We start from the raw sequence: 15,868 nt of genomic DNA, 5'->3' as shown, positions 1-15,868 counted from the left end.
TCGCCACTCGGGCTGCTGATAAGAAGTTAATAGATAACCTGGACAGACCAGGAAGCACCACACCCCTTTTCAGGTTGAACTCTTCTTTCCCGAAGGTTGGGACTTCTTTGCACCTTATAGCCAGCAGAAAACATACTGAGACTTGAATCAAGTCAGAAGAGCAAATTGCAGACTATTATGTCACCGCATATCAAGTTCCAAGAATTAAATCTAATTCTTAGGCTATTCCTATGGCTTGAACTGTTGGTTTACTGTGTTAAGCTGTGCTTTCCATTCCCTCTGTATAAACCTAAGCAGCAATTGTTTGCTGAGAGCAAATGCCACTTTAGTCTTTGCACTGTATCGCATCTGGCTTCATGGAAGTTTACCAAATACACACACTTCTGCTTTTAAAAAAAAAAAAAAGATATCTGAAATTTAAAAATTTGCTTTTCCCCCACAGCAATTTAAGGCTCCGATTCTTGCACCTTTGAATGGGTTCTCTGAGTGGTTTATGATCATAGAACTGATCTCATTGATGGGATTTTGAAAAATATTTAATTTCATCCTTAGTTCCTAGTAGTGAATAAAGGAACAGACCAGGTACATATCATAAAACTGATCGAGAATTTATTTTAGAGAGAACAGCCTTCCTTAGCATCTGTTTCAAGTTTTTGTTAGGACTGAGCAGACTTCACTAAAAATATCACCAATACTGTCTAATGGAGGGGCAAGCAAAAATAACATTGCTTATAATGGGCAAATTTTATTAATACTCTAAAAATTCTCTTTAAAAAGCACGCGCATAGCTATGGGATTTCAAACTTCCCCCACTTTCAATGCTGTCTCTCTCGTCAGAGATGCAGGCATTAGCCTATTATTCTGAATCTGGGAACTATAAGCCAGTGTTTCAGAGACTAAATAGACCTTTTCAAGGCACTACCAAGAAAATGAAAAACACTTTTCCTGAGGGATTTTAAATATGTGTCTAGTTCCATTTGGGTAGTATAGTTTTTTGTTGGAAAAAAAAAAAAATGAAACCTTTGACATTGACAGATGTGTTTGTAAGGATATGGCTGCAGTATTATTAATTTCCATGCATATATAGAAGTATTTTTAAATGACATACCAAAATCCAGATTAGAGAAGTGCCTGTAAAAGTAAACAAATGTCTTCAAGACTTGGGTGTTTGCTAATAATTAATGATGACTTGTATAAGCTACAGGATCTGAATCAGTCCTTTTCACCCATCTAATTAGGAGGAAATAATTGCAAATATCTGCATAGAGGTAAATAACTTTTTATTACCAAAAAGGTTTTTGCACATTGTTGTGGCAATATTATGTCTATTTAGAAAATAGACTTCTCCAAAAGGAAATGAAAATAGGTTCTTCAGGTGACCAAAACTGAAAATCGCTATTTCCATGTTTCATTAATCAAGCTATAAAATACAATTAAAGAAAAATATTTTACATTAAAATTTTGGCTTTGTATGTTTTTTAGAAGGAAAATACCTGTGGGTGGAAATTACCAGTGATTTGTTTGTTTTTCTCAAACTATCAAGGCACACAATATGTATAAATGGAATTGTAAACACATTTATGTCCAGAAAAGTCATTAGTCCGTAATGTATTAGAACAACACATTTCGACATTTTTCATATCATATTCCTTTATCTTAAATTGTGCAGTATATTAAGAAAACTCAAAAGACTCGAAAGACAACACATTATCCTTATTTAGGCTAATGTAAGCAACTATTTTGTTTCACAATACGTTATTTATTGGAGACTCTGCAATGACTTATGGGCAATAAGTGCCAGTAAGAAGTTTTTCAGGAATTATACACTAGGCCAAGCAAGGAGCAGGGAGAGGCAGCAACGCCTACCTCAGGATCAGTAGCTGTCAGGTTCAACTTCAAATAAGAGCTTTCTGCTCTAGCACTGAATGCATTCAGCTTTTTCAGAAGGGACACTATCAGTCAGGGTCCCTGAGGAAACTTCACGACACACTCAGATTAGGATTATCAGAGGAGGGTTCTGCAATAGGTTGTTTTTTGTTTGTTCATTTGATTTAATAAAGGTGTGGGCAGGAAACCACAAGTACAACCGGGTCTAGTGAAAGCCAGGCTCCCACTTCACCGTCATCCTGGAGGGATGAGAGGAGGAAGCCATTGCTAGAATGCGGAGATGGCGAAGGCTGTCAGGAAAGAGGGCCACCTCTCTGGAGCTGAGACCTTCAGTGGAGGCCAGCCTGAAGCCACCTGCAAGGGAACCAGGAGAATAAACACCCCACCTACTCTCTCCCCCATCCCAACTCCAATCTGCCCTACTTGGAGATTGAACAAAAAGCCTGAGGGCAAGGAAGCCTGCTGTGAGCCTACAGATCAGCACCCCACTGGGCATGGAGCAAGGAAGAGAAAAGTGGACAGCAGATCAGGTGCCCCCTAGCTCAGTCACTGATCCACGTGTTCATTGTTCAGAAGCCCCCACTATTCAAAGTCTTCCGAGGAGACTGATACAACAGCTTATAAATGACAAACACGTGGGGAGCAGGGGCTTGGAGACCTCAGTGCTTAAATATATAAAATTAGAAGAATAAGGTACTTTACTCCTCCATAGAAGGGAACCCACCACTTGGATTAACATTACGGGGCAACACCTGTAAATGAAACACGGGGTGGCAATGACCCACTGATGAAGAAATTAACAGCCAGTCTTCTCATAGGAACCATCAAATGAATAAAGAGTTGAAGGAAAAGGAAGTATCTTCAGGGAGAGCCAAAATAGCCACCTCTAGTTTGAAAATATTCACATTCGACAAAATGTTGGTGAGTACAGATCACAGGAACCAGCAGGGAACAAATCATTAGAGCAGTTCAAGCTTTTCATTTTGCAGCCACACTTTGATTTTATCAAAATTCTTATCCATCCAACGTATATTTTCCTCGATGGTTTCAATTGTTTGTTGGACACAACGAAGCTGAGAACCATTTTCTTTCAAAGAGCTGAAGAATCCTTTTACCTTGTGAGGAAAAAAGGGGTTTTTTAAATTGTGTTATTACGTTACACAAATATAAGTTCAGGCTGTTAAAACTGAAGCCAAAATTCCAGTATTTGTCAAAATTCTACATAGAAGGCAGCGCCAGGTGTCTGGATACGATTATATACACATAAACTTCAGCTATATGAAATGAGCTCATGCCTCATGATGTCAAGTTTTGTGTTTTTTTCTCTGCAGCTTTTTTATTTATTCACAGTTGCCATATTCTAAAAGACTTCACTGTTTACCATTTTGTAATTAAGGTTTAATTGAGTGTGTCTATTTAATGTGTATTCTGTCATATACACACAGATGCAAAGTTAATTTTTTTAAACATGATATCTAAAAAGCAGAATGTGCAGCGTATCTTCTTTGCCAAGCAAAACAGTTTCAACCACAGAAGTGCAGTTTTTCTCTATGGGCCTGGCCTCCTGTGTTATTAGAGAAACACTGTGGGGCAGGGGGGTCTTAGCAAGTTATGGTGGCAATACCCCAAACCCTGCCAAATTTTTTTTATCCTAATCCGCAATTCATATATTGTTCCCTCAAGATAAAATCCACACAAAGTTCCCTGTGTTTTAAAGAGATAAGAGACTCTTGGCTATGTCCTCCCAAATATCTTTGTTGGTGTTTCATTGCTGAGTATCTTGACCCCTTTAAGCTCACAGGAGGAACAGGCTGCCTCTGCCACAGCGGTGACCATTGTGTGACTCCATTTCACCTTAAAGCGTTGTTAATTTTTTCCCATAAATGTTCACAGTATGAATCCATCACTTTTTGATTTTGTAGACAGGAAGCAGGTCTAGGCCAAGACGTATTATTTATTCAGCATGGATTCCAGACAGTTAATTCCTTAAAAATCCATGTCATACTATCATATTGTAAGTTTGGGAATAAGGGAGGTTAAGAATAGACTTTTGAAAGATCAAATTCCAATTTTAAGTGCTGCAGGGTTGTTTTAAAATTATATCTGAGTACAACTTTTCAGTGAGCTGAAGGCACGCCCTCCCGCTGTAGCAACCTGAACACACTTCCGCTCCTCTGTCCCCCCTCAAATTGCAGCTCAAACTACTGTGCGTACTCTCAGAACTCAAGATTGATATTCAATAAAAACAAACCACGCTGGGCATACTCTTCAAAAGTCAAACCACATCAATAAATTTACTAATTGGTCAAATTATTTAATTAATCCTGAAGGCGTCCATCATGAGTATCATTAAAAAACACACCTACAAGAGCTGTCACAACGCCAGCTGTTAACCCTTGCCCTTAAACTTTTCCTGACCCAAAATCTCTGTCCTGTCTTCCCTGCCTTGGGAAATGCAGCATCTCAACTGATTATTTGATTCAAACCTGGCTCCTTGAGAACATTTTCTGAGCAATAAAGTAGCGTGGGATAGGGATAGAAAAACAAGTTTTTCCTACTAACTTGTTCGACCTTAACTTCGCTGGGACTCAGTTTCCTCATCTGTAGAATAAAGATGTTCTCTACATGGCAGAGCATTGGTGAGGATGTCGTTATGTAACGTGGGGAAAGTGCAGAACCTAAACCAAGCATGTATCAGAACTCAACCTCATCCATTTATCGAGGAATATTTACTCTGGTACTTATTCATCCCTCTGCCTTAATTACTGTGCTAGACACTGAGGATGAGACCGTGAATCAGGCAAGCATCTTCCCCTCATGGAGCTTACAGCCTACCTGGGGAGATAAGCAATAAACTATGTTTACTATAAATATACTGCTGTGGAGAAAATAAATCGGGGCTTCGATAGTAACCAGGGAGGATGTGGCCTGCTTTAGACCGAGTGGTCTGGGAAGTGACATTTGAGCTGAGACCTCTAAAGGATAAAATGAGCCTCTCCAGTGAAAAGTTGGGGAAAGGGCAAGCCAGGCAGAGAAGAAAAAGTGCAGAGGCTTAGGGAGAGGAGAAGCACCTTGGTGGCCCAGGAGCAGGAGGAGGAGGCTGAGTGGCTGGAGTGCTGTGAGAGAGTGGACACAGGAGAGCCTGTGAAAACTGGCTGGAGAGATGGGCAGGAGCCAGGTCATCATGGCCTTGTGCACATAAGAAGGAGAGGTCGGGGATTTACTGCAAGAGCAATAGGCAGGGTTTCAAGAAGGAGTCAGTCATGGGATGACTTGTGAAAATGGCTTGGTATTGGCAAAGTGGCAGGAGGGAGGCCAGTTAGGATGCTATTGCCATAGCCAGGCAAGAGATGAGAAAAGCTTGGACAGGGGAAGGGTAGAGAAGGCCATAGATATGGGGCATGTGCTGGAGGCAGAGCCAACAAGACTTGGGGATGAACTGGATGTGAAGGGAAGGAAGGGCTCAGGCTGACTCCTACAGTTTCAATGTCAGGAGGATGCTCTCCATCCCGACAATATCTCAGGCTCTTTCATTTCCATGCCCTGCCTCAGGATTTTTGCACCTGATGTTTCCTCTGCACATAGCACTCTCCTCCTGGATAGCTGCATTCCCTTCAATATCTGCTCAAATGTCTCCTAATCATCCCACAGAACATAGCACCATCCCTTACCCAGTCACACTCTCTCCTTACCTTGCCTTATTCATCTTCAGAGCATGTAACTACCTGTCATAGGTTGATTTGTCTGTAATTGTCTGATGCCCCAAGTAGAATTTAAGCTCTATGAGGGCAGGGGCTTTGTCTATTCTGTTCATCGTCATAGCCCCAGAACCTAAAACCACGCCTGCCATATAGTAAGAGTGTAATATGTCCTGAATGTACAGATGAGAAAAGAAATGAATGAACAAGTGAATGAATGAAATGTTTTGTTACTACAGATCTGATCCATGGACAACAGTCTAACTAGTCACAGCCTACGGATGGCTCTTCAGTCATCACACAAAATACCTCTGCTGTGGACCTCGCTAGAGTTCAAGCCTGAATTATGATGTGCAATTTTACAAGCCTGGGAGGCTACTGAAAACTGGAGAAAAAATAAGGGATGTGACATTTCTTTTGCGTTTTCAAAGCACTCTCCTTATATTAGGCTAGATCATGGTGTAACCAGATTACACAATAGAACTATCCCTAAAAAATTATTAGGCTCTCAGCTTTTATCCAAATTCAGCATATTTTTAAAACCATGTGAAATTTCTTCCACAACTTCACCATAGAAAACATAGAAGAGACAACACAAAATAATGGCCCTTACATCAAATTCCTCAGAGTTTAAGACTGGGAGAAAAGTCTGCTTTTGTATATTACATGGTTTCCTCTTAACCAGACAATGGGAATAACTCATACTGTTTTCTCATTTTTCTCTGACTGCTAGGAAGCTGTGCTAAATTTAGGGTACAATTGCAATAAATTATCCTCAGCATAAATCTCTCATACAGTTTACCTCTTTCTATTATGAAGCTTTTTGTTCTTTAACATTTCTTTTATATATGGACCTTATAAGTTGCCCAAAATTCTTTCTGAAAGTAGATGGTATATAAATAAGTAATGAGAAATCGTGGACTTGGATAGTGGAGGATCTAGATTCCAGATTGAAACTAGACTCAAGATGTAGTCCATGAACAAAAGTCAGGAGTCCAATAGGGCCACAGTTTGTAAGCATTTCTTTAAATGGAAGCATGTATATTGTTGACCAGAGCTAAGACGTCACGTGTTTGCGAAAAGGCACAGTTTCCAATAGTTTATTTGTAACTGATTTTTGCTTATGTCAACAACACCATACTATCCGAAAAGAACGTCTGTTAAGTGACAACATCCATTTCTAACTCATTACACCCTTAGAGTATTTTGTATACCCCGCATTTATTAGCTAACTGTCACTTAAATTTAAAAAGAAAGTTTGTGTTTTCTTACCTCTTCAAGCCGTGCTCTTGTGGAGAATTGATTTGTTGTTCCCATGACCATGTAGCTTATGGAAGGTGAGCCAAGTTCGAACCTAGAAATGGAAATTGCAAAATGTATTGTGAAATATTTATTCGATCGACATGTAATTTTAAGTGCCTCATATATGTTACAGCATTTAACTAAAAACTGGTTGGGCATGAAAAAGATATAAGACATGATCCCTACCCTCCAACGGGCTAAGATCTAGCTGTAAAAAGTAAGTACACCAACAGCTGAATAAAAGATTAAGTACCCAAAAGAAAATGGTAGAAGTAAATGCTGCAGGAGTTAGACAAGGGCAGATGCAAACAAGCAAGAATGCTAATGAGAGATCTGGGCTGCTTGTGCGGAACGAGGAGGCTTCAAACAGGTCAGTGGGTGCAAGAAGGGATTATTCCAGACGGAATGGGAAACTGGCCTATCCAGATTCATTAGTGAGCATGTATGAGTTTCAGATTTTCTAAGGATATTTTAAGTACCTCTAGTTCCTATCTTCAATCAAAAAAAATCCCTTTAGATTCTCACTGTTGTTTTACAAACAAAGCTTAAAACACAGCCAGGTTAGGGAACTTATTCAGTCACAGCACAGTTTTTGGCACTACTTACTTTTGCACAAGTTTATTCCAGTTTTCCCTCAGAAACTTCCAGGCCAGTGGATATCCCACTGGGTTTCTGCCAATAGATCTAAGAATATCTGGAAACTCTTGAGTTTTTATTATATCTCCCTTAAAACTTTGATCTAGTAGCCTAGAATAGTTAAGAGAAGAAATGTTATTAGCAATGAATATGCCCTGAAAAAGTTATGAATGATTTCAATAAAAAAAACTTGTGAAAGAACAAAGCCAATTTGCCAATAATAAAGACCAAAAGATAAATAGGTAACCAGAGCCCTGATAAACTCGCCATAGCTACGTAATAATAAAAACTAACATTTATACTGTGTTTACAACACCCATTCTCATATATTCTCTCATTTGCTCCTAAGAATAGCTAAGAAAGCTGTATCTAGTGTATATTTCTAAATGTGTTATTTTAAAGATATACAAATACATACTCCTTTAAATAGTTTTCCTAACACCTGCTTCCCCCTAATTATTTACCACATTCATTAGATGTGTGCCCACTTGAATAAATGTTCCCAACAGAATAGGCAATTCCTGGCCAAGAGAACAAAAATAGATGCCAGAGGGATGTGACCTAATTTAATTTCTCCTGGCCATATGAACATGAATGAATGACTCACCACTGAAGCTTCTCCTTGTTTTGGCTCATACAGAGGGCAAATTCAATTCGGTTTTTCTCGGTACTGGACAAAGATGACTGATATTTACTAAAAAGAAAATCCCATCCTTCAGGGTTCTGGGCCCCCACAGCAAACACTGCCATGGTCACGTCACTGGGCAGGCTGTGGAAAAGAACACACTCAGTGAGCATCTGAGATGTAGGAAGTGTGTTTGGATGCATAATGGTGAGCAATTATGAACTGATAAACTTGATCCCATGATCAAAGAAGCATGCCTGGAAATATGAACAAAAATAACCTTTTCTTCAGTTACAGTTTATGAAAGTGGCAAGAGACCGTATCTAAAATTAGGTTTTAAGTAGCCTTCTCAAAAATGTCATGTGAAATGCTCTTTTATAGATACCAACATATCTAATGTACTTTAACAATGTGGGGTGACTCGATAGGTGGTCACTTTTCAAGCTGAAGGAAAGAAATTCAAACTAGACTCAGGAGACAGTCCATGAACAAAAGCCAGGAATCCAACAGGACCACGTTTGTCAACATTTCTTTAAATGGAAGCATGTATATTGTTGGCTTAATATTTCCTGGATGGGATTTAAGCCCCAAACATAAAAGGACTTAAGAATAAATTTCCAGATATGGGAAGATCCTACTTTGCTTAGAGAGTATATACCCTCCACTCCATCAGGGACTTTGGAGGCCCAAAGAAGCTCCTAGGAGATGCATTGCCTCTGTTTCTGTCTAGTATAGCTGTCTCAGTTCTGATAAGGTTTTGTATCCCTGGCTATATAACATGGGAATTATTCTAATCCCATTCTAACTCTCCAGACATTTGACCTTTGTGCATAGAATTTCCCTCCTAGCATTTCTTAAAACAGAAAGTGGGGAGAAAGCATAGATAAATCTTAAAAAGCAATTTATTTTCCAAAACAAGGGTGGCAGAGGAGATTTGTCTTTACTTGCTTTTTCTCCCAACATTTAGCACTGATGTGAACCAACTGGTTGTTCGTAAGGACAGACCTCAGATTTCCATTGGCTTCCTTCCACTCTCTGAAATAGCCTTCTGCCCTCTGCACACAGGGCTGATACTTGCGCACACAGGCAAGGAGGAGGAGCTGACTCCGCAGCATTCGCTCTGAGACTGAGCCCTCGTCCGTCCAAGTCTGCTTATCAATGAGGTCCCTCAGCAGCCTGATGAGAAAGGACTGAGGGAAAGCCACACGTGTCACCAGTACTGTCCCAGGTCACCTCATGTTTTGTATAATTCAATATACCCTCAGGTGATGGGGAATATTTTTTAAAGTTTAATCCAACTCTTATCTTTAAAACCATGCAGTTCTGTTTATATTTAATTATCAAAGGGGTCAAAAACAGGAGGTAATGATGAATGATTTTAGTGTTTGCGTAACAAACTTTTATAAATATAGCCTTATCTACTTAAAATCAGGATGAACTACCACTTTTAAAACAAACTAAAAGAGACAGCGTATATGACTAAATTTCAAAAGCAATTTATACAACAGGACTTCATGACATTTTGCCAAAAATAACAATTTTGTGCCTCTTGCTCAAGTACCTAAGTCCCAGAATATCTTAATAGCAATGATCATAACACAGAAGTAAAATAAAGGATTTGCAAAAGGAAAGGAATAATAAATGCATGGAAATTAAGTACAGAATGTAACAATGTCATGCCTATTTTTAGTGCCAAAATAAAACCAAAATTTGTGCTAGTCAATCCAAATACTGAATTAATTTTTATTTACTTTTCTTTAATCTATATCAAAACATATATATATACACACACACACAAAGGTCACAACTCATTTACACACCCACACAAAAACAAACCAGTTATGTAACTATTCCATTTATTTCAGGCTTTTACCTTGAATTGAGTTTCTACTTCATTCATGTCTCTTTTCTCCATTAACTTATACATAGGTATCAGCTCATTCAAACCTTGGAACACAGGCATAATTTCAGTTTCCTGTTTGAGGTACAGGATTAAATCCAGGGCTTTTTCAATCGAGACCTTTCCAATGCTGGTCAAGAGACACCATGGTTAGCAGTTTAACAGAAAATCCAGGAAATCAACTTCTGTTTCAAAAGATATTTTACCAATCTGCCAGCAAAACATTCAATCAGATATGATTGCCCCCTTATAAATAATGATCTTTATATTAGTATCTCTTCTGTCTCACGCAACAACGTGTGGCATGTTTACACTGTGGAGGAAGTTGCTCAGACAATAGAGCTATGGCAAAGTTGTGGTTAAGCCAAAACGGAGGTTGACCACATCTGCCCTCTATGAAACATCACACTGTGTGCCGACCTTCCAGAGTAGGATGGGATTTTGATCCAAGATGCTTCAGGAAGCCTGGTCAGAGAGACTGCCACTTAGTCAAAAGTATGAGTTCCCAGAGTCAACACATTGTCATCTCCATTTAAAAAAGAAATTGAATCTAGACATAAACCCTTCATTATAGAGGATTGGTGTTAAAAGCTTTAGTGGTAGGACATATATTCATATAAATAAACACAAAACCCTCCAAGTACATAGTTGTATATTTTAGTTGTGGGTCCTTTTAGTTGTCGTATGTGGGATGCTGCCTCAGTGTGGCCTAATGAGCAGTGCCATGTCCGTGCCCAGGATTGGAACCAGCGAAACCCTGGGCCACCAAAGCAAAGCGCGCAAACTTAACCACTCAGCCATGGGGCCAGCCCTGGAGTGGAATATTTTTAGGAAGACAGAAACATCTAGATAAGCAACCCCTATCTTTATCTCCCATTGCTTGTTGTCACCTCAAGAGGCCCAGAAAAAGAACATTTACAGAATTGGTCCTTCCCACCTGGGTGATTCCACTTAGGACTTCAATATTGAAGGAGTTTTAGGCTTGGGGACTATTTCCTTAAAAACAATTGTCATGGGGCAAAAAATTAGAGAGTGAACACTATCCTCAACAATTCAAAGGTCATTGGGTTGGGTCATATTTTATGAGCTGTATTCCCTAAAGATGCTGTGAAGTTCAGGTATCCAGGTTGGGAGTGGGGGAAATCCCTCCTTTAATCCAAGAGATGTAATACAAACTTGAGCCTGGGCCACTTGCTCTTCAAGGAAGGCCAAGATTGTCAAAGACCTAGCTGGAGAGAAACCCAATCTGTTATAACAGGGCCAGAAAAAGCTGCAGGACAAGGCTTTAGGGACTAGGCAAGGGGTTTCTCCAGGATGTTGGTCTCCTCGTTTTCTACACTTTTGCCTCAGTCTGATCTGAGTTATTAATGAAAAAAACTAAAACACAGAGGCTTTCCTTTATCTTACTCAGCAGACACAAACTGGAGGTTAATCATAAGGCTAAAAGCAACCTTGAATTGTTAGAAGAACTTAGGGGGAAACACCCTTCAACATATTAGCAATCAATCATTTTCATCTTTAGAAATCAAGAATTTGAGTGATAACAGCTGCTTTCAGAAATAAACCAAGACTTTGAGGAGCTTGTTTACCTGACAAGCTGAAATGCATTATTAATGAGACTGGCCCGATCATTACTGCTGATTGCTGTGTGTGTTCGTTTTAAAAGGTCAATCAGAGAATCCCATCCATCATCTTCGTAATGCACAATGTAATAGCCATTCATTCCCACATTAAATTTGATCCATTCCACCTCTTCTGGGAGGATGAGCACGTCTAAAGCAAATAAAATAAATCATAGCTCCATTTTCTCTCTTGACTAGTGAAAGCTTTTCTGATCAGAGACTGGACAAGAAAACTAAAGACAAGTTTAATACTGAACAATTTTAATACTGAAATGAGTTTCATATTGAACACATGTCTTTTAGAAACCAGAAAACAGCATCCCAATAGACAAGCCAACCCTAGTTTTAGACACCAATTTTGTGAGATTTATAGATCTATAAAAAGAGTGCAGCCATGTTTCAGGCCATACATACGACATAACCCAGCAATGTTAACAAAGTAATGGGGAATTTTCACTAGTAATCCCTCGTTCTTAGCATTACATAACTCAATGGGTTTAATCTCTATCTGGCAAGATATTGGCCTTCTTTTTTGCACAGATAGTATTTTCAAACCTATGTTCTTCACTAGAAATTGAAAGCCAAAGATTTGCTGAAGATAAAGGTTGACCTGATCCTTTTTGTTTTAATCAAGATAAATAGCAAAAGAACCCTAGAATCTAAATCCTACACATTTACACAGTTCCTTCTTGGATTAACCTAGTTATTTCCACAATAAATTACCTGTTTTTGTCTTCAGCAAAAATCTATGGACTGAGTCTGATTTGCTGGTTATGAACGTCAACGGAACATGCCACAGGTACCTAAAAGAAAGAAGAATGGATTGTTTATTCCTTGATTCAATTCAACAAGCAGTTATTCGATTACCTATCATGTGCCAAATACTAGCCAGTTGAAGAAAAGGATGGTACCAAAAGTACAGTAGCCAAGAGCTTGAAACATTCCTCGCCTGGTTTCCAGCTTTGTAGGCGGTGCCAGCTCACGTAATATTCATCCTTCTTGAACTCGTTGATTAAAGTTAGGAATTTGGGCTCAAGCGACAGCCTTTACAGTGATTGGCTGATGGAGCTCAGAGGGCCCAACTTAAAAACCATGACCAAATTGACATTATGTGCCTCCCAAGTCATATACTAAGAATAACACAACATCACTTCCGTGGATGTGGCAGTGATGCTTAACCTGAATCTGATCATGAAGAAACAGCAAAAAAACCAATTTGGAGGACATTCTATAAAATAACTTGCCTGTACTCTTCACAAATGTCAAGGTCAAGAAAGACAAAGACTGATGAACTATTTAAGAAAAAAGGACTAAAGAGATGTGACAATTAATACAATATGATCCTATACTAAATCCTGAACCAGAATTTTTTTCTTTTGCTATAAAGATATTATTAGGACAATTGGAAAAAGTTGAGTAAGGTTCATAGATTAGATAATAGTATTATATCTAGTTCATTTCATAATTTTTATAATTGTGCTGTTGTTAAATAAGTGAATTCTCTTGTTTTTTAGGAAATACCACACTGAAGTATTTCAGGGTAAAGGGGCCTCACGTCTCCAACTTACTCTCAAACAGTTAAAAAATATATACTATATATGTGGCCTGAGAGAGAGAAAGAGAAAGCATGTTTTTTCAAACTGTTTGACATTTCAGGTTATATATGGAGAAAGGTTACATTTCAGGTTCTCTCTCTAGAGAGAGAGAGAGAAAGAGAAAGCAAATGTGGTGAAGAATTAACATATATCTGGGTAAAGAATATATGGGAATTCTTTGGACTCTTCTTACAACATCTCCATAAGTCTGAAATTATTTCAAAATAAAATTTTTTTTAAACAGTGTTCATCCAGGGTCAAGCAAGTTGCAGTGTCTCATTTCCAGCAATGTCCTTCTACAGCATTAAGCTGACAAACAGGTTCCAGGATCTAACTCAGACTTCCAAAGAAGAGAAGAGTCAGAATTCCCAGAAATCACCTAAATGTTTATATCCTTAACTCCAACCCAAATGCCAGGCATTATTGTAATTTAGTGGCAGTTGCTTAGATTGGAGCTGACTACAAGCCAGTAACAGGAAATTGCGATCCTATCAAACTGCAAAACTTGAGAATGTTAAAATAATTATATATCATCAACTTTACTGAGATGAACCAAGGTTTAAAACCACCTCATCCTTTGGGGAAGATGGTGGTGTATAAGTCACCTTCACAGGGTACATAGATTTGATTGAAGTATTTTAGCAATAAAGGGAAGGGCACTATTTCAAAAATAAGATTTCATCCTACAAGGCAGATGTTACCTAGGCAACAAAATGAGTGTCTCTCTATGAACATTACCCAGTATCTGGGGCATCCTCTGGTCCTTTCATATAGTGCTCTTGCTTCATGTGTACGTTCCTCCCTCTCACTGTGATGGTCACCAGGGGAAAGCCCTTCTGCAGCGTCCAGGTGTTCATCATGGTTTTCACATCAAGGCCCTCCTGTCGCCAGTGCTGCTTTAGACAGAGAAAGGCAGATGCGTGACCTACTTTAAGAAGAGAGAACCCAGGGCCAGCCCAGTGGTGCAGAAGTTAAGTGCGCACTTTCCGCTCCAACGGCCCAGGGTTTGCTGGTTCAGATCCCAGGTGCACACATGGTACCACTTGTCAAGCCATGCTGTGGCAGGCATCCCACGTATAAACTGGAGGAAGATGGGCATGGATGTTAGCTCAGGGCCAGTCTTCCTCAGCAAAAAGAGGAAGATTGGCAGCAGTTAGCTCAGGACTAATCTTCCTCAAAAAAAAAGAGAGAACCCAAGCTTGTGCTCACAGGGCTGATAACTGTTGACAACCTTCTCTGAGAAGCTCTTCCTTATCCCTTCCCCTGCTCCCTTCCCCCACTGTCTCCAGGCATAGCTTGTCGGTTAAAGTGCCAACTGTTTACTTTCCATTCTCTTCCTCTACAGCTGTATGTCTTGAGAGCAGGTACCATATCTGGTTACATTGGGCATACCTTGGGCTTGGCATGGGGCACAAAGCAGGCATGTGAATGAATGAAGAGAGAGAAGGGAGAGAAAGTGGCCAGGTGTTCAACACCTACATAACTATGCTGGCTCTCAGACAAGCAAGATGGGAAAAAATGTTCAGTCAAGAGCCTGTACTTCCAAAGTGAGAACAGCAAGATGGCCCACACTCAGCAAACAGCTGGGAACTCAAAAGAGGATATATTCTTTGATGCTAACAAAGCTTTTAAAAACATATTTAAGAGCAGTCAAAGGATAAAATATACTATAGGACAAATCTAGAAATGATTGAATAAAGCCGTCTCCAAAAACAAAAAAGCTAAGAAAATAAAAATATGGTGGATAAAATTCTGTTGAATCTCCAGACTCACCCTCAGCTGCCTATGAAAATATTCCACAAGTCCAGATAAAGAGAGACTCAGACTGTGTTGTGACTCAGATGCCATGAATTTTTTATAGCTTAGCAGTTAAAAACATGAGTTAAATCTAAATTCAAATCCCCACTCTGCAATTTACTAACCATATGCCTTTGGATTTCATATTCTCATCTGTTAAAATAGGGACAGTAGTACCCTGCTCATAAATGTATTGTGAAGACTAAAAGAGATGATACACAAAGCGCTTAGCACATGTCTGACACACAGTAAGTGCTCAAGAATGCTCATCATCATAATTTGTTTTTTCACAAATGAAGAGCCAGGGAAATGACTGACATAGTCTGACTGATACAGCCCTAATCTCCCATAGAAACATGGCACAAATTCACTACTTTATAGAGAGTGAAGCCAAAAAGATTAGTATCAGTGAGATGTGTTACGAAAGAAAACTGTGAAAACCCCTTGTGTAGATAATTTTTAAGAAAAATTGTAAAAGGCTGTCAGTCTGGTATAGTTTGAAGGTAGTCTTAAGCAGAGTGAGGGTGATATAAGCAAGGATCTCAGAATGTTTAGCACAGAGCTATCCTTCAACGAATACAGAGTAAAAGAATGTGTGTAGCCATAACACATACAGATGTAAAAACTTACTGAGGATGAAGATGAATGTTGACCTCTAGAGCAAAAGCCATCCATCCTTTGTGCACCATCTGTAGGGCAAATCTAAAACCCGAAAATAAACACATCACTCTCGGCTCTGTAGAGAACACTCCTGATTCTTCTCAGAGGGATTATTACGGTGCAGGAAAAAAAAAAACCCCAAGATA

General features: G+C 39.2%; 1 protein-coding gene across 10 annotated transcripts in view; it reads right to left on the bottom strand.

Annotated features, from left to right (window-relative positions):
* Positions 1 to 1,263: 1,263 nt before the first annotated feature.
* The window catches only part of ERAP1 (endoplasmic reticulum aminopeptidase 1), a 144,529-nt gene continuing 129,924 nt past the window's right edge, over positions 1,264 to 15,868 (bottom strand). For 3 of the 10 annotated variants that reach the window (XM_070232792.1, XM_023616934.2, XM_070232791.1), the window contains exons 10-19: positions 15,693 to 15,764; positions 14,004 to 14,158; positions 12,394 to 12,473; positions 11,638 to 11,821; positions 10,022 to 10,178; positions 9,154 to 9,338; positions 8,131 to 8,292; positions 7,494 to 7,634; positions 6,858 to 6,939; positions 1,264 to 3,002 (exon numbers count right to left, since the gene is read on the bottom strand). In XM_070232792.1, coding sequence (XP_070088893.1) covers positions 2,847 to 3,002; positions 6,858 to 6,939; positions 7,494 to 7,634; positions 8,131 to 8,292; positions 9,154 to 9,338; positions 10,022 to 10,178; positions 11,638 to 11,821; positions 12,394 to 12,473; positions 14,004 to 14,158; positions 15,693 to 15,764 — 1,374 coding nt within the window. In that variant the 3' untranslated portion in view covers positions 1,264 to 2,846. Of the gene's footprint in view, positions 3,003 to 6,857; positions 6,940 to 7,493; positions 7,635 to 8,130; positions 8,293 to 9,153; positions 9,339 to 10,021; positions 10,179 to 11,637; positions 11,822 to 12,393; positions 12,474 to 14,003; positions 14,162 to 15,692; positions 15,765 to 15,868 lie in introns of all 10 variants that reach the window. The other 7 variants (XR_011424952.1, XR_011424954.1, XR_011424953.1 and 4 more) reach the window with 4 other exon arrangements.

This window comes from Equus caballus, chromosome 14 (genome assembly GCF_041296265.1).
Source record: "Equus caballus isolate H_3958 breed thoroughbred chromosome 14, TB-T2T, whole genome shotgun sequence".
Classification (NCBI taxonomy): Eukaryota; Metazoa; Chordata; class Mammalia; order Perissodactyla; family Equidae; genus Equus; species Equus caballus.
Note: the sequence above shows the minus strand (reverse complement) of the source record. Positions and strands in the feature narration are given on the sequence as shown.